A 20,769-nucleotide genomic window follows, 5' to 3' on the forward strand; every position below is an offset into this window, starting at 1 on the left:
TACAGAGTTGCGTCGTCAAGACTGCCAACTCAGCACTGAATGCTATTAGTTTAGGTCTGATGTGCAATTGGCGCTGTCGATTATGTTTATATAGAACTAAGAAGAAGAATGAAAAATACGTCAAAAATCACAATGATTAAGTCTGTTAACAAACGATACGTCGCCCCCACTGTAAAGTTACAATTACAGACTACTCTACTGTGTTTAAGTGAACTTAGAATACGCCATTGCATGATAATACGGTAGTTTTGTAATTCTGTTGTATCCTGATCGTGAACAACGTCACTAATGCCAACGTCATACAACTATTAACTGTAAACAAGTTCTGAATCGAGATCAAAATCGATAGATATATCGACTGCATAAATATAAATCCAAAAGTGAAGGGTCACTATCTTTTAATATACTGTTTTTAAAAGAAAATTAGGAATCATTTTATTCTAATTCAAAAGTAGAGCAGAAATATATGTGTATCATATTAATCATCATATTAACTACAGTATCATAAGAGAGTTACATGGAAATATATACTAAATATTATAATAGCCTTTTATACATCGTAAAAATGAAAAGTCACTATTATGTGGTTGGAAATTAAAATATTGAATAGAACGGTTTATATTTTATATTTTAATGTAAAAATTCAATTACTTGTAGAAATTCAAATCTACATTATTCATTTCATTTTAAACTTATTTTGATGTGTTTTCATTTTGTTTAAATTTGTTTCGTGAATATGTTTGTTTCTTATCATTCAAGTAAATTTATTAATATGATCAGCGTAATTCTGAATTGAAATTGCATAAAGTAACTATGAAGTTTGCCGAGATATGTACATAAGAGATATGTACACCATACTCTAAATCGAAGAAGTAAGAGCTGTTAAAAGTGATGAACCTATTCAACTGTGCTCGTAGCATTCTGATCAATGGTTCTGTCTGGATTGGTTTATTTACAAATACTGCCAATGTATGGTTTTGTTTGACAATAAGACTATGATATTCATGATATATATTCATTATGTACAATAAACGCACGAAAAAATTGTGATACATAGCTTTGATAATCCATAAATTAAGTTTCTAAGGTATGTCGTATTTAAATGGTATTTATATAGGTTAAATATATTTTAAAATGTAAGTGATTTGGACAATTATTTGTAGAAGAATATAGAAAGTTTCTTCGCAAAAAATTCATATACAAATATATTTTTTATTATTATATTTTATTTATTCAATAATTTTATTACTGTCAATATGCTTATCACTATGTCGAAACTATTTTTATCGTTAATACTATAATTTACATTAATAACGGAAAGTTACATAATATTTTTGTATTTTTAATGTTTTCAAAATCTAACATTCTTTTTATTTCACACGTTATTTTGGTGAAATATTTCATTATATTAACTAATAGTTCTCAATAGTTTTGATTGTGTCAAAGTAGCAAAATATATTTGTATCCAGTGATGGGTATAATATAAATTGTTAATAAATTATTTCTTATGCTTTTTTTTAGGTACGATTAGTACAATTTTGTATTAAGATAAACAATGTCTGAGAAAAATATAGTTGAGTGGACACAAAAGGATGTGACAAGATGGCTTAAAGAAACTGGACATGAAAAATTTATTGAGTCATTTTTTGATCAGGAAATTGATGGAAAAGTGCTCTTGACCCTGAAAGAAGACGATCTAAAGTTAATATCCAGGAATTTACAGAAAATTGGTGATATAAAAAGATTATATATTAGCATAAAACAATTACAAAGGGATAATGTGGCAGTATTATTTGAATTAGGATATATTGATATATTTCCGTCATCAAATTTTTATAATCATCATAAACATGAAGTAAGAAGGAAAGTTAAATACTTAATATGAAAAATTTTTTACGATATATATGTTCCTTTAATATATGAAATATGATAATAAATGAGATATTTTAAAATAATATCAATTGTGTTTCCATAGTAGAAGTTTGTTTTCTATTTTAACAGATGCCTAGTAGTGGTATAAATAATGAAGGTTCTATTGAACATGAATTTTATTCAGCATCTGTATCAGAAGATGGTCATGCGTCACATTTGTCACCTGAAATTTGGAAAACTTTCATTAGTTTGGCATATTTATTTATTGTTACATGGATTACTGCCTTTGTGATGGTCATTGTTCATGATAGAGTGCCTGATATGAAAAAATATCCTCCGTTACCTGATATATTTTTAGATAACGTTCCACATATTCCTTGGGCATTTGATATGTGTGAAGTTACTGGAACTATACTTTTTGCAATATGGCTGATTGTACTAATTTTTCACAAATACAGGTAAAGTATATTATAAATGCTACTAATATTTAAAATTAAGTTGCAAAGTAAACGATTTGAAAAGTATTCAACAAATTTTTGTTAACACAGATTTATTTTATTGCGGAGATTTTTTGCTTTATCTGGCACAGTCTTCCTGTTAAGATGTGTTACAATGCTTATTACTTCCTTATCAGTGCCAGGCACACATTTGCAATGTCAACCAAGGAAAGTTTCCGAAGATTGGACAAGGTGCGAATAATATTTTATCCTTTAAAGTGACTAGTATGAAAAACAATTATATTAATATTTTCATTTTATAGTTCTGCATATGTAGAGTTATATAATAAAATTGCTATGGCTTATGTTATATGGCGTGGTGCTGGTATGTCGATTCAAGGTGTTAGAACATGCGGTGATTATATGTTTAGTGGACATACTGTTGCGTTAACTATGTTAAATTTTTTCATTACAGAATGTAAGTATTAGCATGTTTCTGAATAGATAGACTATAGATAATATGTATATGAAGAGTCCACGGGTAAAGAAGGTAATGTCAAGTTTTAGCATTTCTTAGAAAACGAAAATTTATTTTTCGTTATATGTATCAAAATAAAACATTTTATTCTTCGTCGTATTTTGGATCATTTTCAATTTTATCTTATAACTGTAAGTGATATATAGCACATTAAATTGTAAAAAATGAAAAGTACACTATACACTATACAGTATAGCTATTGTGTAACTTGGAAAATTGTTATTCAAATTATTGCGACATAGTGATAAAGAGTCAGTGATAAAGAGCACATACAGGAGCATATGAGAAATATTAAATTCAAAATTTGTTAAAATTGACATTCCCCCTTTTCACCGTCTAACCTTCATATAATTCTTATTATGATATTTTATTTACAGATACACCGCGACAATTGTATTTTTTACATACCTTCACATGGATGCTCAATATGTTTGGTATATTTTTTATCTTGGCAGCACACGAACATTATTCCATTGATGTTTTCGTAGCTTTCTACATTACATCACGTCTGTTTCTTTATTATCATACTTTAGCCAATAATCAAGCATTGATGCAACGTGATTCAAATAGAACCAGAATATGGTTTCCATTATTTAGTTTTTTCGAATCTTCTGTCGATGGTATCGTTCCAAATGAGTATGAATCTCCGTCTCTGATCGTTTGTAATCTAGCATGTACTGGGAAAAATATATGGCATTTGGTACGATCCTCAATTTGCTTCCGTAAATCATGGCGTGATGTAAACGGCAGTGTAAAGAATAGCACAAAGAAGGAACACTAGCCAGTATATAAGTTACTTCAGTTTTATATTCCTTTGATAATAGACTTTTGAGAATATTAATTTTACTTGATAACTCTCTTTATACCATTTAAGTAACAAAATTATATAACAAAAAATATTAATTGCAAACATTTATTTTTGGAAGTGAAATTAGTTAGTTAGCAAAATCTCCATTATCAAAATGAATTTGTACGATTTGTTTAAATATTTCTAATTTTTACAAAATGACTATCCATAATAGTATATTTAAATGATTGCCTTCCAAAAGAAATTTTATTATTATAATATTATCATATTTAACTTGTACAATTCTTATTAAAATCAATTTTGACTATCTCTTCTGAAACTTAGATTTAGATGCATTACTTTTTTCCCTTATTGTTAATCATGGAGAAATTTGTTTTCTTTTTCGTGAATAAATATATTATAAAAATTTGATTATGCAAGTAAATTTTGTAAGTAACAAGGAATTAAAATTAACTGAATGTATGACTATATGTTGGAGCTAATGATCATGTGCAATATAATTTGTTGTTAATTGAAGCTACCGAATGAAAGTTATATTAATGAAACGATAAATAAATTGCAAGTAACAGTAAGTAACAGTGCATAAAAAACTGATTTCATACGAAAATTTATGTATTCGTTTATTTCATAAGTTTTGATACAAGATTTCGGGAAATAAGAAAAATTGGATAGAGTGCAGTACTGTGTAGAAATATGAATAGTCTTTCCACTTTTAATTTGTATATTTTTTTTACTAAAATTAAGTGTAAGCGAAGAGATTTTACTGACGAATCGATTTTAGCAACTATTATGTATTTTCGTCTTATTGTGATATCCTCCGTTTCTAAATGCATCATCACACATAGAAGTAACAAAACAAAAGATAATTACGCACGACCAGAATATAACTGGACACATGATGGTCATGATCAGATATGTAAATTTACATATAATACGATTAAAATACATTTAATGATGACGCTATTCTTTACGTGATTTAACTGAAGTACAATTGAATGAATATTGAACTTTTCGCAAGAGTTAATTAGTAAGAGGCTATGTATGTTACAGTGATCTGTAATATTTATATTTGTTATAAATAGAGTGTATGATCATTTAGATTTTTAAAAGAGGCTCTTAATGTTATGCTATTGAAGAGGAAGAATGATTTGCACAATAGTAAGAAAGAAATTATATATATATATAATTATATAATAATTAATATATATATATATATTAATATTAATTTATTATATATATATATATATTAATATTTGTACATATAATTGTTGTATTCTACGATCATTTTATATTAAGTTGATAAAATTATTTTTCTATATTGCTTTAATATGAATACTTTTTATATTTTCCTTTTTCATAAATAGGTGCACATTCGATAAGTGTAATGTCGTATAATATAATCATAATAATCTTACAAATATCTATTACCAAAAACTTTTGTAAATACAGTATTTAAATTATCTTTATAATTAATATCGAAAGGTGCTAATTTTATCGTAAATAAAAAATATTATAACAAACATTTTTCATAACGCATTCTTTCAAGGATATATTTGATGTTCATATAAAAAATAACGTGCACTTTTCAAATTTTAATCGACGAATATTTTGTTTTGTATAAAGTCCGCTATCAGACAATAAATGATATATGTATAATAATTAAATAGGATAAGTTTGTATTACGCCGAATAACAATCTTTTATAGAGTTTTGTCAGAAATAGAAGCGCGTCTACGTAACTATACCGCTCCTATAATTAAACCGCCGGTGCATGTAGACCGTCATAGTTTCAGAGTCGTAATGTCGGAATTTTAAAGCAGTGGTATCGCAAGTTTCAGCGTTTTACGTATTACTTTCTTATTCTCGTTTGAAAATTGCAAAATTAATAAAATACTTGACGCAAATAAAGATGTGCTGCACTCGTTTTAATATTATTTCTACTATATTCATGTTCCTATCTTACAGGTACGTATTATAAACTTGAAAATACTTTAAAGGAATTTTAAGTGCAACCACTTTATCAAACAATATAATAAGTATTCACCATTTTATTTCAATATTTACCTTAAAATTATTTAATCGCGCATTTTATTTCTAACATAATCTAAGGGAACATAAAATTAATTTTAGCATGCTATTTATTTCAATCGCAAGCTGTTTCTAACTACCGATATATCTTTTATACATAAATAGAAGATTAACGAAGAGCAGAGATTTAATTTTAAAACTATTCGATGTTCAGTAATTGATATAGCATGGAATCGCAAACGGAAGGCATCTGTCCGATCTGTAATCAACGTGCAACGCTGAAATGTAACGGTTGCAAGCAGCAATTTTATTGCAAAAAGGAGCATCAGCGACAGGACTGGCCTAGACACAAGTCAAATTGTCAAGCATGGGAGATTCGTGAGAGCTGCGAACTCGGACGGTATTTAGTGGCATCAAGAGATTTAAATCCGGGCGACGTAATCCTATCAGAGTCACCTTTGGTTTGGGGACCGGCATTACATTCAGATCAAAGAGTTTGCGTTGGTTGCGGGAAACAATGCAATAGTAGCGATACAAGATGCACGAAATGCCTTTGGCCGGCGTGCGATACTGATTGTTCTGGTCTTACTGATAAAAATAGGCACGGTCTGGAATGTTCTTTTCTTGTAAAAGCAAGAATCATTCCTAGGTTTGTAACATTTCGCAAAATACAAAAATACAGCTGCATTTAAAGTGTAAGGGCGAAGGACGAGGGGAATGTCACGAAACAGTTTTAATAATTTTATTAGTTAACGATTAAAAGGGACATGATTCGGTTTAATCGTATCGTTCGTAACATGAAGTTTATACATTTATTAGATATTCAGAAAGAAGAACAAAGAGATAACTGTCTTACATTCGCTTTCAAATTGAATGCTGCAGGAAACTAGAGCAAAATAAGAGAATTCATTTGTATTCATTTGTATTTATATACATAGAAATGTTTATACATTGCTTAAACGTTATTTGGAAATTAATAAAAGCACTGTCATCACTTCTTAAAAGACAGCGAAGGAGCGTTATAAAGCGTTACAATCGCTCACGCTTATATCGTATACAATACAAAATAATATGACTAGTGTATGCGTAGCACAGAAATAATATAAAAAAAGGATAGAAATGATATAGTTTAATATTTATATGTATACGTATATATGTATATACATATCGTTCTACTTTGTGTGTATGATTTCATTTATTCTTAATTAGTGTTCATTAATTCATGTTTCAGGTGCGATGTTCTCTTAGTAATACGTATGTTAATATTATGGCGCAAGAAATTGAAATATTGGTATTCTATAGAAAAGTTACAAAGTCACCAAGATTCTCGTGGTCAAGGAACGAACGCATATGAGGAAACGATGAACATATATCAGCATATCGAACGTCTTTTACCAGACAATCCCTCCAGCAAAGATATCGTGCACAAAATTTGCGGCTTAATAGACGTTAACGCGTTGGAAACTATACCACCTGAGGGCTGCGCTGCGATTTATGAAACAGCATGTCTTTTGGAGCATTCTTGCTTGGCTAATACGAGACACAGCTTTAAAATCGACGATAAGGGTAGACCTCGAATCACGGTGATAGCTGTTTGTTCTATACAGAAGTATGTAAATGTAATATTTCACATTACAGTCTTCTCTTTCAGTTTTTTTCTTTTTTATACATCTTTTTATGCCTCTTTGACGAATATTTTTGATAAAGCTTGATACAAAGTGCAAAGCCAAATAGCGCTTTTGTAGTACATCTCAACATCAAAGAATCATTTAATATGTTTGTGTCGTAGGTAAATTGTCTACATGTTCTATAGTAAATATTTACTTTTAGAAGTGCGTTCCACTTAGACTCAGTATAGATGATAACTTGTTTTCCGAATAATAAACCTAAAAGCTCTCTTTTATAACGTATAGGTGGGACCATTTAAGCACAATGTATACACATGCACTTTGGTCAACGAGAGCGCGAAGAGCTCATCTTTTGGAGACGAAATATTTTTCTTGCCATTGCAAACGATGTGCCGATCCAACAGAATTGGGCACGCATCTTGGAACCTTAAAATGTCCTCACGACAACGATTTTATTTTACCTAAGGATCCATTAAACTTTGATTCGCAATGGAGATGTAATTCGTGTCCTGGAACTTTGACTGCATCGGAAATGATGCAGTTTGTTGGAAAATTGGAGGAGGATGTTGATGAAATTATGTATCAAGCAAACAAGAATAAATTGGTTGATCTTCTGTCACGGTAAAATAACTTTCATTTATCATACATTGGATAAAAAAATAATATCGTATCTATAATACTTCCTACGGTATACATGAGTAGCTAAATTATTAATTTTATTATCCATCCTTGCGTATCGTCTCTTTTTTCTCTTTCTTTGAAATATTTTTCTATCGATACTCTATTTTCATTGTACATAGAAAGGATAATTATATAATATAAAGTAAATATTTTTATATTACATTGCACATGTACATAAAATTACAATTCGTCGTTATTGTTTATCGTCAATGCGTTGAAAATAACCAAAAATATGTTAACTATATGAGATATACGTATATGTGCTTACGTTCACTCTTAATAGCAATATAATTACGCTTTCTGGAGTCGTTAAAGCTTACACATATGCATATATATATAGATACATGATTTTGAGGAAGTTTTTCTTAATAAACGAATCAAAAATTAGCTAGCTTTTTTTCTAATGAAATTAGCTATTTTACTTTATTTTTGCATGCTTTAATGCAACAAAAAATCTTTTCACGAAACGAAAATATGGCTCGAAATTCTATTAAAAGTTGTCTTTTCTTTTTAATAAAATAATTTCGAAAAAAGATATTTTCGTAAAGATCACTTTGCTGCGAGTTTAAACTGATTTTTAGACATTGTATGGAACGAAAGTTAATGATTCAACTATAATCGTTATTTAATTCCAGGCTCACTACGTTATTGCATCCTGGACATCAATTATGTACAAGTGTCAGTCATTCGTTGATTCAGCTATTGCCCCCAAGCGATCCGAGAAAACCTGAACTATGCAAACGTATCATAGAAACCACCAAAACGTTAGATCCTTATGGTGCAAGATTAGCATTGTACACTGCAGTCGCATTGAGAGAATTGTCTGCTTGTCCAGGAGAAAATAGAGAAGGCCTTCTGTCAGAAGCAATATCGTTATTGCAATTTGAACCAGAGAATTCGCCTGGTGAAAAGCTTCGAACGTTAATGGAATCTGAGTTATGATAATTCTATTAGATTTAACATTTAATGAAATTATCGTAATAAAAATTAAATTATAAAAATTCTTCATATCCTGTATTATATTTAGTAATTTGCATTTAGAAAATGAATTTATACTGGAAAATAGCAATATGAAAAATGTTCATCCTTCGCATGATCTTACGCCATAATAGGTATGTAACATGACATATCGTCCGTATTGAACAACAAAATGGTTATTTGCAATTATACAGTACGCATAATCGTGATCAGCAGCACTGTGCTATACATATAGTGCTATGGTAGTTCATAGTGCTGTTCTTATGTGTCACATTTTATTACATAAGATAACGTTGTATTTACAGTGTAAATGTTACTTGTTTCTAGGTCAACGATATTGTTAATGCGTGTTTGTCGTTGCAGAAGAATTAAGTAGTGAAAACCTGTCTTACGCTGGAGAGAAAAAGTAGAAATTCCAGGTAAACGTTATTGGATTACGATAGCAATGTAAATCTAGACTAGATTTAGCCTCGAGATGGAGTAACATATTTTTATAACAAGAATAGTGTCTTTTTTTCTTCTTTTATAGCAAAGCGATTATCGAACATTAATTTACTTATACTACACATTGATAAATACATATCATTCTATCGGAGTAATCTTTAAATGAAACAGTGACACGTAAATTTTGTTCGTAACAACGAATAGATCTCAGTGAAAATAGATTCGTGCGTGTATTGGGAATTTAAAGACTCGATGACTTCTAAATGTTGGCTGTTTAAACAATTCATTAATGAACATTCAAACTAGGAGAACTAACAAGTAATTCGCACCACGGTTTTCAAAAATAGAAATATCTTTGTTATCGTACATAATATTCGCTTAGGATAATTCTTCTTATATTCTCAATAATTTCTGTTTGTATATTCTGACCGATATTTTAAATCGGACATTGTCCGTAAAATAAAGGAGCACGTTTTAAATAAGATTGCATCTAAACAGCAGAATTCTATACAAGTTATATTCAAAAGATCTTAACTTTCTACAATTCGTCACAGTGTATCTCCAAATAATTACTAGTAATCGATCGATTGTCTGTGCGTTCGTTTCATCATAAGAAAGAAAGAGAATATCAGAATTTATTAGTTAAGAATAGGAAATACAAAGTTCTAAACGGAGTAATATATCGTGCGATCAAAGTTCCTATGCCTATTTTCCTCGATGATTATCAAGGTAGACAAGAACGTCGAGTGCGTACAGTCAACAACGGATAGGACAAAGATTGTCCCTTTAATTGAGCTGTAATTTGTAAGAGATAAGATTTCCCTGGCTGTAATCTTTTAAGGGTAAACGGAAGCGCTCGATCTTTCGATGGACTCTGTTTCTCTTCGCAGACCTCGAACGTATACTCGGAACGTCGTCGACGATGAAGACCGCATTGGTCTGGAATTGTTGTCATGCTGGCCAATGACGAACTGCTCTTTAACTCTCGTACGAGGATGCAATACTTAGCAGAACCTGCCGACTCTACCCCTACTGTCACTTCGTGGCAAGTTCTTAAGGATCTGTACTCCCGTGGCGCACTTTTAGATGGAATCTAAACAAAGTGTTCACAGCCTTTCTACATTTTCACTTGTAGAATCACCCTTAACTAATCGAACACTCTTAACACGCTTCTCGAAATTAAGATTCATCTAATTCTATTTATCTACAAAAATGTCGATGACAAGAATTCTTTTTCTTAAACAGCTGATCGTATCTGTATACCCATTCTATATACAGTGTTCTATATACAGATCGTAAACAGTGTTAAGTTTTCTAATAATTTCATCCAATTAGAAGCATCTATCTTATGTACCGTGGTAATTTTATGTACACATTCGTGTTAAAGGTAAACGAATAATGCAAAAGTAATAGGTATGTATAAAGCTTATGAATATATCGATGTTTATGTGGCAATCAGCGAATAAATATTATTTCGTTTCGCCTGTGCTTCAATAAATAATAAACTAATTTCTCTATTTACAATTGTTTAACACGCGACACATGCAACATACTTGAGTTAAGATAGACATAACGACACCAAACAAGCGATAGCTCATTTTAAAAACTCTATTTTTAAATAGAGTTTTGCGATAGCGTATCGTTTCGATGTGAAATCGTTAATCGTTTCGTTCGTTATCAAAATTCTAGCGTACTTAGAAAGCAATTTTACGCTTTCAATGTTATTTAGCATGTCATTAATTTGCATGAAATACCTGTGGATATATCGCGGATGATTGTTGGGTGGCTAGTACTTTAATGGCAGATACTCGTACTAATTCCTGTGGTGTAGCGGATATCCGTAATGTGTACGTCTTCCCTGATGTTAAAGGTGGTACTCTTAACGATGCATATCCTACTACCTCCTTTTCCTACAAATGTTTGTAAATTGTCTATAATAGTTCGATATCAATGCCAATAATTTTTCGTTTCGCTATTTCAGTAAGACTGTTCCTTAAGTAAGAAATCTAGGTAATATTAGCCCCTTAAGAAACTAATTTGCTTACATCCATAGATTTACTATTGTAAAATATGCGGTTCGGTATAAAAGCCGTATAATTGCTTTCATCGCATTATGTAACGGCGTTAATGTATTACATACTAACATGTATATGTTACCTAGATCATTTAAATTATATTTTTCACTTTTGCGAAATTGAAAATTACATCGTAGAATATAGTTTTCACGAAAGTCTTTTTTCCTCCCAACTTTAGGATCGTTTTAATACTTTAACGTATCGGTTTAATTCGCTTCACAATATACAGAGTTCTAGAAATCTGATTATTTTCACGTACCCTCGAAACATTTTAACTTTGGGTCGTAAAAGTTAAAACGTGTAAGTGAACTTAATTACTTGATTACCTAAGTAAGATATTAGTATTAGTATAGATAAACGAATCTCATATTATCGTGCTAATCATTTAAAAACGTGATATATATTAATGAATATAATGGATATAATGGAAGAAAGTTTTTCAAACAGCGATATGAAGAGTCGAGTTTTTGATTTCCGAACGACAAAGATCTTTGAATATACAGCTATGACTAGTGATTATAAAAGCTTTATTACCCTTAAAATTCCTGGACCACTTAATTTTGCTCTAACGATGCCACCACCGCAAGGAAGAATATGAAAGGTGCTCGAAGTATTTCCCGGAGGACGATAATGGAAGCTGATGAATCCATCGGTTTTGCGCAAATTAGCTGTGGTATAATGTCCAGTGCGTAGTCTTAATTCCGGTGTCTTCCGAAATTTGATCGTGTCAGTCGCTATTCGATTTGACACATTATTTCTCGTATTTACCTGATACAGAATAAAAATAAATGACTAAGTATCGTTCACATATCAACAAAATAGTTGAACTAGAGAAAAAAGAAAGAACGCGCGACTTTTAAGATACAGAAGAAAGACAGTTGTAACTGTTTTCTACACTGAAATCAACGATACGCTTAAACTAATAAAAAAAGAAACGACTGCTTTCAAAAATGAATATTCTCGTGGAAAAGGATCGTTTTTCGAGTGTCTGACATTTTTCCCTGTTCCAGCAAGAAGAGAAACGGTTTACTTCTCTTTCGCTGCTTTTACTGAAAAAGGCACGATACAAACACTTTATTATAGGATTAAGTGTCCTCTAGTTGCAATTACTAACCACGTATAAGGTAACATTGTACGTAGTATCGTACTTCATCCTGTGAAGCGTCAATTTTGTTTGACGTACGCAATGAAGTCCTTCCGGAATGCCGCGATGTTGCTGTTCCTTAGAAGAGGAACTCCCTTTCGTCGAATGCTGGTAAACGCGTAGAACATTTTGCGCGGCGCAAAGGGTCAAGGGGTGAGCCTGAGACCCTGATGTCACGGCTAAACAGTAATGCGAGAGGTGGGGATCTATGTTGCTGTAAAAATAAATGGATTTTTGTCGAATTCGTGGCATGAATCACACAAGCCAATTTTAATTCGCTGGGACGTTAATCGTAAACTTGATATTTCGTCTACCAGCCAAAGAAAATCTTTATTCCTCTAATTTCTATTTTGTTCAAACATCGATCTTTTTATTACCCTTTTAAATATGAATAGTAGAGTTCTAGCGATAATCAATTATTGTATGTTGTTATTATTATTATCATTTAAAATTTTAAAATAAATTTAACAAATGATATTTGCCAAAACTGCAATTTGTTTAATTCGTTGCTATGGAGTTAGATTAGCGAGCAAGGTTTGGACATTTTTATATGTATGCAGGAAATGATTTTGAAGCTTCTATTACACAATTTTTGTCCAACATTGCATCGAGCTTGATTTAATTTGTCAAGTATCTCTCAAATACATCGAAATTACAATTTACGAGCTCGATATGTCCATATGATAGGGCAATTTTTATTACATTTCGATTATTTTTATCTCTTGGAATTAATTTGTGATTAGGAGTTGTTACACGTTGAATATAACTGGACACGATACTATCGTTAAATGTGACAACTAAGTTTTCCAACAACTTGCGCGTCAAAAGAAAATTATTAGCGATACCTTTTATTCCAGGATATCGTAAGCCGACGTTTGCTTCTTCGTTGTTGAAATCTTAACGAGCGGTGACGATTTTCCATTTCGTTTGCATACAATTCCGGGATATGGCTCAAACTGCTTGACGTGGCGTACAGCAGTACTGTGCTCGGTGTTAAATTTTGTAAACTGGCACCAGGAGGGTTCACGGATTTAATTTCGAACCAATAAAGACCAGCGCGTGTCTTTGATATCGTAAAATTCTGATCCTCTGCACCCTCGTACGTGAAAAGAGGAGAGCCTGGTTTCAAACTCTTCACTGGCCACCGGGTTTGAACTGTTGTATCGATCATAATATACACTTTATCATAGATTCTCTCTTGGATACGTCGATGTTTTACGTTTCTTTTACTTTCCTTCTTTTTCTCTCTTTCCTCTTTTTTACTTTTTCATTTTAACTTTACCAATCTAACTTTATCGATTTCTAATATTTTGTATTGTTTCCACAGCGCTCGTTTAAATAGATGCAAAGATAACGAAACCTCGGTAAAACAAAATTATTACATGTTTCGATGAAAAGCAATTTGTGCTTGGTCATATAAATTCTAGATAAGGACTTAACGACTGAATAATTCTACTAAACATTATTGGACGATATACTGCTATTCGTTTTATATTTGAACTCGTTTCAAACGATTGAACCTATGGATTTAAGTATGGATAAAAATTTACTGAAAATTGGATGTGAGAAAGTACATGAAATAGAGATTATACTGGAAAATATTTATTTTATAATTAAAGAAACTATGATATATATATATATATATGCATATATATATATAATAGTTGTGTGTGTGTGTATGTATATTTTTACACATAAAAATGAGAAATGGTGGCTTTTTTCGTGTAAACAATGGGTATAGGATATGAAAGAAATCCGAGGTATGGAATATAAAAGAAAAATAAATTGTATTCAAAGATAAAATATCGCATTTGACACACACTATAAATGATAAAGGTATGAACTTGAAAAATATGAAATTTCATTAGGTCGTATGGTATTTCTCTCCACCATTTCTCTCCATCAATCGATCCATTTAGCTTGATAAATAAACCACATGCTTTGTTCCTTTAAACTTTAAAGTTTAACGGAGCAAGGTTCGTTTGGTTCACTGATTGATTTTAATCATATAGGAAACAATTCCTAAAGTTCTCCGTACATTTTGCTCCTTCCGTTTCTTCAATGTTCTCCGGTGGCTCGACGTAACTGACCGTCCATGATATCGGCCCGCTACATGGGCTAACGAGTAACGTGAGAGGTGGTCCTTCACGTGGACTCAGGTAATAGAACCTGCAATAATTTTATCTGCATCCAGTATAATATTAATGTTCGATACGTATTAATCGTAACCAAACAAATACAAAGAAATATTTTAATTAAATGGCGTGCTTCTACAAAAAGATGAAAAAGATCGTGAACTGTTTTTAAAGTATTCTTTATACATACATACATATTATTCTTTATACATATATACATATATATATATATAATAATATATATATATATATATATATATATATGTAAATATCTATTTTCTATTTAATAATAGAAGAATAATAGAGTAGAGTAGAGAATAATAGAGTTACACGCTGCTTTAAGTATTGTATTTCACGATATAACAAAAAATTGTTTTTTTACGAGGGAAATGTGAAAAATTTGGATCATAGTCATCGATATAAAGAGGTATTTACCCTTTTTTGTTCTTCTTTTTTTTTTGGCTCCTTAAAGACGAATTATGAGAAGAGATAATGTTACCAAGGTTTATAAATAAGAAAGAGTAACCGATAAAGGGAATTTTACTGAACTTGTACGTGAATATTTGTACAGTTATAAATTCTGTACGTGAAAGTTTTCCCAGCGGTATTTCTTTTTTCCGCTGTTAAATGAAAAGTAGAACGATCATCTTATTGTTGCTACTGCCACAATCAAGTATCAACAAACCGTCAAACATCGGTCAGAAGCTGGGGCGAGGTACATTCGGAATAATCTTTCAATATCCAAAGGCAAATAATTACTGAATAACAATAGATTATAAAATCCAACGAACATACATACATACACATGCATGGTACATGGGCATGGACGCGCGCGCATAAATGGCTATACAATTGCAGCGTGTCGTTTATATTTAGTCATAATGTTTGATCGTACAAAAGTTCCCGTTTAAAGATCGTACCGGTTAAGTTTACGCCTCGACACAGCCGTCACTGTTTCTCTCTCTGTCCGTCTGTCTGTCTGTCTGTCTCTGTTTCGACCCAACAAGATCTGTCCCTCCCATCGGCTAGTATCCCCATCATCCTTTCGAACATCGTCGCGTCGCATCGTCGCTGCTCGTCCCGTTAGCATAGTCCGAGAGAGCGTCGGGACGCCGCGCCGCGCCACACGTGCTCTTCGTTCACGGCCTGGCACTGAAACGGCTATTGTAAAATTAGCGTCTACACACAATGCTGGCGTCGCGGCGTCTGGGGTCGCGCATCCACGACCCCCGTCGTCTAATTTTGGCGTTTGGTTCGTCCCACGACAGACTCGAATTGATTCTGTCATTCAGCCGGCAGCGCGAGGCCGTCTACCGACTTTCGTGGAAATCCACGCCAATAGCAGAGCCTACGACGCGTGGCATCGCGACGCCTTTTCGCACGCGCCTTAGCCTAGACATCACTTTCCAGGAAACGTCGCGACCTTTCGCTTTAACCTACACCGAGGGAGAGAGAAAGAGAGAGAGAGCGAGAGAGAGCGAGAGAGAGAGAGAGTTACGAAGGAGAGGGGAACAAGGGGGGTTCTAGGAAGGGGGCGGAGGGGAGGGAGGGAGACCGGACGACGAACCCCGGCTGAATGAAGTTCCCGAGAAAGATAGCGTGTGCTTATTCTGACCGTTCGATCCTTCTGTTTCTTCGTTACTTATACACCGATCTAAGTGCATACTCATTCTTTCGGATCAATCGTCGTCTCTCATCGTTGTTTCTGGCTACAGTTTCTCTCAAACTTTCTTACGATCGTCACGATTACGAATGACAACGGTGGAAAAGAGATTACACGTGTTAAAAGGAGATTATATTGTCGACTCGTGTTACTTCATTTAGTCATATAACGTTAACGGTGTTAATTTATAACGATGTTTTTCTCGACTATATAATATTAAAGCGTATTACATGCCTTTGTTTACATGTTCTACACTGCAAGGATTTTAATTTGCTCTGTTTTCGAAATAATTGAAAAATTGTTAAGGCGCTCGATTCTGTAAACGCACCTGCCTTCTGCAAAAGTTAAATATACACGCGTACGTTAAGTTCAAGTTTAACGCGTAACCTAGCGTTTCAGTGTTCAGAGCAATTGTGCAATTAGACTTGCGTACGAGTTTCACGGAAACCATCTGATAGTAGAACTTTATGATGCGTAGCGTCGCGATGCATCGAACCATCAAGTGCAAAATAAAGTTTGACCTATGGTATCAGTTTTATCCTTTTAGAAATTTGGTAAGAATTTCGTATGACATATAGAACGATAACTGTAGATGAAAATCGATCACGTAGAAACGACAAAACAATCTCCAATCAAAATAATTCATTCGCTGCGATTACCGATGTATTCGAATCTTCTCTTCGAAACGAAAGTAGAGGAACGTTCCTTCGTCTTTGTATCTGATTTATTTACTTATATATATATACATATTATCGCAAGTAATTTTAATAATTGCAACTCGGTGGTGAAAAAATAACGACGGAATTGGTCGATATGCTTTCACAACTATCGTAGTAACAAGCGATAAGGGTCGGTGTCTAAAAGTATTTTGAATTGGTTCCCGTTTTTTCATATTATTTTATAGTATAATAATAGAATGATATTCGTTTAACTGGAGTAAAAGATGCCGTTTAATGCGTGTGAAACGATATTCGTGTAAAGAAGAGAAAATGGTATGTATGGTGAAGGAACGCAGTAACGAAAGTTTAAAGGATCATTTTAACAAGCATATTAACGCGAAAGTTTTGCTGATCGTTCGAAGTTGGTGCGACACCATGAGAATTACACACGTATGTCATCTAGCAGTAATTCGAGTCAAATTGCATTCGTAAAATCTGTGCTACGGTTGATGAAACACGGTACGGGGTTCGTGACGTTCTCGTATAAACGTTCAAAGCTCCATAGGCTTGGGTACACGTGCATCGAATAAACAAGCTATGTAACCCAAACGAAATTCGCACGAATTGTTTCTATGGTTCGGCGAAAAGTGAATGCACCTTTCTTGCGGTGTTGTTTATCTTTAGATCAAAGTGTTACTTTGTCAAGAAGAAAATCTGGATTTTTAAGTACAAAAATACACCTTTCCCCCTTTTCCCCTTGCTCGAGTAATAACTTTGTTTGTAGTGAGGATTTTAGGATAAACTGCATGTTATCTCGTTTGTGGTCCCTTATTACGAGTAAGATGTAAAAAATGTTTCAAACGAATGATTTCATTGGTAATATATATTCGTAATATATTACGATAGAACACGATTTAAGTTGATCCCAATTGTTCTTTCGTATACGAACGATAGTTGCATAGATTATAGATGAACTGGCAGTTTCTAAGATACATTAGTCATTCTAGCGTATCTCGATACTCGATAGTCAGAAGTGTAATACGTTCTCGGTAATGTAATCTACGGGTATCTACGTTTCTATTATATTGCTTGGCCAAAGGATTTGGCATTCCAATCCGAGTGAATTGGATTGTAACTTAATCCGTGGTGTTTCAGTGTAAAATAATTTTATCGTTTCACAACGGAAGAAACAAATGGAACGTTATTCGCAAAGAAAGAACTAGGAAATAAACGTTAAAATCACCATTCGTTTCGTTGTTGTTCGATAAGACAATCGTTTGCACGATTGCTACTATCAACAATTTGGCGATAATTTGAACGCGTTTAACCGATTCTATAAACAACCAATTTACAGTTTACCGATATAGACTAAATTTACATCATTACGGCAGATGGATTATTTAAAAATTACGAAATAGATTTAACGAGTAGATGTGGCAGTGGTGTGTATGATCTATTCAAAGTTACAACGGAATTATTTTAAACAGTGCGCTCTATATTCCGATGAAAAGGAAAGTCGGTAAAACTTTGCTAATTATAATAAAGCGGGAACAAGTTTAGAAGACATTTCTCTCGATTAATGAGAGCAACGAAACGATTAATAAGAGAGGGAAAGGAGAATCGTTGAAACGTTGCGCTACAAAATCAAGTTGAAGATTTAATCGACGAAGCTTGGTAAAAGAAGAAGAAAGACAGGGTGGTAGATACTCACTGAGATACGTTACCGGGGCGAAGCGTAGCTGGTATCTGGTACTCGGGGTGCAGCACGCCTGTCCTGTTGAACTCTTGCACCCTGGTCGGTTTCTCGGCACCGAAAGGCCTCGGGCTACCGATCGTTTTGTACCCTTGTTGCTGGTGCGGTTGTTGCTGCGACAACTGTTGTAGCTGGCGCAGCTGTAGCTGTTGCTGGGACAGTGTTTCGCAGAAAGCGCAACCGGTGGCACGGCGCGCGTACACTGACACAAATACGAGAAGGAAGAAGCCGAGTGGTTGCGCGTGACGCATCGTGGTGACCGATTTTCCTGAGCTGCGATGAGAAAATATGTGGGATGAGAAGGGCGGCGACGACGACGCCGCGACGTCCGTCGTTCAGTGGCGAACGAGTTCGACTGTATGCCGAACGGTAGACGATGCCAGTCGGCGAGCGAGGCTGCCGCTTGGGAAACCACGCTGAGACGAAACGAAATAACCCCTCTTCGCTTCCTACCGAGGCGACTTCGTGTTTGCCCCATCTTCTGGAAGGAACCCTCCTTCCCCTCCTCGTCCTTGCCTCCTTTCCCTTACTCTCAACCCTGCCTCGTCCCCCACGAGCGACCAAACCATATATACTCGTTACGTTTAGCCGTACATGTGCTAGCACGTGTATATACGTGGGTGACCCTGATTCCGAGGAATTTTAGACGAACGAATGGTTGCCGAGGTCTCCGCCAATTTGTCCACTGAGACGAAAAGCAAGTGCCAACACTGTTGTCCTCGAGGGGCTGTTCGCGGCTTTACCCCTTCGACGCTTTCTTGCGTTCTTGCTTTTCTCCATCGTGCACCTTGACTTTTACGCTCGACGGGGACGAGAGATTTCGCAGCGGTGATTCGCTAGACGATTCGCTGGACGATTCGCCGGATTTCTGCATTCAATTACGATCGTCTATCGAAACTTTATCGAAACTGCTAAATCCTATTGTGCCTCCGCTGGAAAATGACCACGTTACACCGTTCGTTCGGATCGGGTCTTGCGGTGAACGCAAACGAAACTCCTCTTTGATTTCCTCGAATAGTACAAGTAAGATAGATGAGGCGACCACTTCTCTAAGTTTGGATTATGCGTGTAATTGTTTATGTTTGTAGCATGGCGTACATGCAGCGATTACGTACAGAGAACGGTAAGAGTAACGACCTATGGCACGGAATCGTTGAAACCTGATTCGTAATTGAGTACACAAGTAAAACTTTCACGTCATAAGTATTCCTGCTGGATGCATCAAGCGCACAAGTGTATCAGCCTTCACGGCGAGAGACACGGTCGCAATTAACAGCAGTCTAAAAAGAATAATTCGAGGCGATTTCTACGAAACGCGGCTAACCGCGTTACCGCTAGTGAATCAACTTTGAAGTAAAGGTACCGTTCGATAAACACTGCCGTCCTTGCTTGAGAAAGAGAAAAACAGAAGCCGTGTGTGTTACCTACGCGGAGATAATGCTGGCGAGGGAGATAAGAAAGAGGTAATTATTAAATAACGACGAGAGAGATAGATAGGTAGATATCGGGCTACATAAGGTAAAACAAGGTGGATGGACGGTTTTAGAGCGGCATCGAACGAGACCTTCCTGTTTCGCCGGGGTGCGAGGAAAGAAGGAGTTGATATGGCGCGAAGATCGTGCAGAAAGGGAAGTTATATACGGTACGCTTCGCTGTATCTTGGACCAACCATGGGACGATGATGACAGCAGGTCTGGCGGGTGGCAGGCCAATAAATCATGGCTTACAGTGTGGGAACCTCTGGCTATATGCTACTCTCTGCGTGTATGGGGTATGCCATCGGTAAAACCTTTACTCCCGTGAGTCGATCGCAGGGTGACCGTACGTCGTACGTGTATATAACTCTTTCTCTTTCTCTTTCTTTTCTCTTTCTCTTTCTCTTCCTCTTTCTCTTTCTCTCTTTCTCTTTCTTTCCGCCTGAGCCCGT

At 34.3% G+C, this 20,769-nt stretch overlaps 3 protein-coding genes across 5 annotated transcripts; 2 read left to right on the top strand and 1 right to left on the bottom strand.

Moving 5' to 3' along the window:
- The first annotated feature begins 757 nt into the window (after positions 1 to 757).
- LOC117237831 (sphingomyelin synthase-related 1) lies at positions 758 to 4,786 on the top strand. Its single transcript, XM_033502194.1, has 6 exons — positions 758 to 1,087; positions 1,522 to 1,855; positions 2,002 to 2,330; positions 2,421 to 2,561; positions 2,633 to 2,787; positions 3,225 to 4,786. Exons 2-6 carry the CDS (start codon positions 1,556 to 1,558, stop codon positions 3,626 to 3,628), a joined length of 1,329 nt encoding a protein of 442 aa, XP_033358085.1. The 5' UTR covers positions 758 to 1,087; positions 1,522 to 1,555; the 3' UTR covers positions 3,629 to 4,786.
- A 457-nt stretch (positions 4,787 to 5,243) lies between these two features.
- LOC117237879 (SET domain-containing protein SmydA-8) lies at positions 5,244 to 9,564 on the top strand. Of its 3 annotated transcripts, XM_033502286.1 has the most exons (6): positions 5,910 to 6,331; positions 6,914 to 7,291; positions 7,596 to 7,931; positions 8,627 to 9,103; positions 9,297 to 9,388; positions 9,499 to 9,564. In XM_033502286.1, the coding sequence occupies exons 1-4, from the start codon at positions 5,910 to 5,912 to the stop codon at positions 8,931 to 8,933; spliced, it is 1,443 nt and encodes a 480-aa protein (XP_033358177.1). In that variant the 3' UTR covers positions 8,934 to 9,103; positions 9,297 to 9,388; positions 9,499 to 9,564. The 3 variants fall into 3 exon arrangements, with proteins under 3 accessions (XP_033358175.1, XP_033358177.1, XP_033358176.1); XM_033502284.1 differs by lacking the exons at positions 9,297 to 9,388; positions 9,499 to 9,564 and adding an exon at positions 5,244 to 5,619 and having other exon boundaries at positions 5,897 to 6,331; positions 8,627 to 8,933; XM_033502285.1 differs by lacking the exon at positions 9,499 to 9,564 and having other exon boundaries at positions 9,297 to 9,472.
- Positions 9,491 to 19,664, bottom strand: LOC117237878 (protein NDNF). The gene is made up of 7 exons (XM_033502283.1): positions 18,801 to 19,664; positions 14,671 to 14,801; positions 13,478 to 13,787; positions 12,603 to 12,846; positions 12,023 to 12,256; positions 11,168 to 11,323; positions 9,491 to 10,506 (listed from the first exon to the last, which is right to left on the bottom strand). Exons 1-7 carry the CDS (start codon positions 19,091 to 19,093, stop codon positions 10,138 to 10,140), a joined length of 1,737 nt encoding a protein of 578 aa, XP_033358174.1. The 5' UTR covers positions 19,094 to 19,664; the 3' UTR covers positions 9,491 to 10,137.
- Positions 19,665 to 20,769: the final 1,105 nt, after the last annotated feature.

This window comes from Bombus vosnesenskii, unplaced genomic scaffold, assembly GCF_011952255.1.
Source record: "Bombus vosnesenskii isolate JDL3184/JDL3185 unplaced genomic scaffold, Bvos_JDL3184-5_v1.1 scf7180000013403, whole genome shotgun sequence".
NCBI lineage: Eukaryota > Metazoa > Arthropoda > Insecta > Hymenoptera > Apidae > Bombus > Bombus vosnesenskii.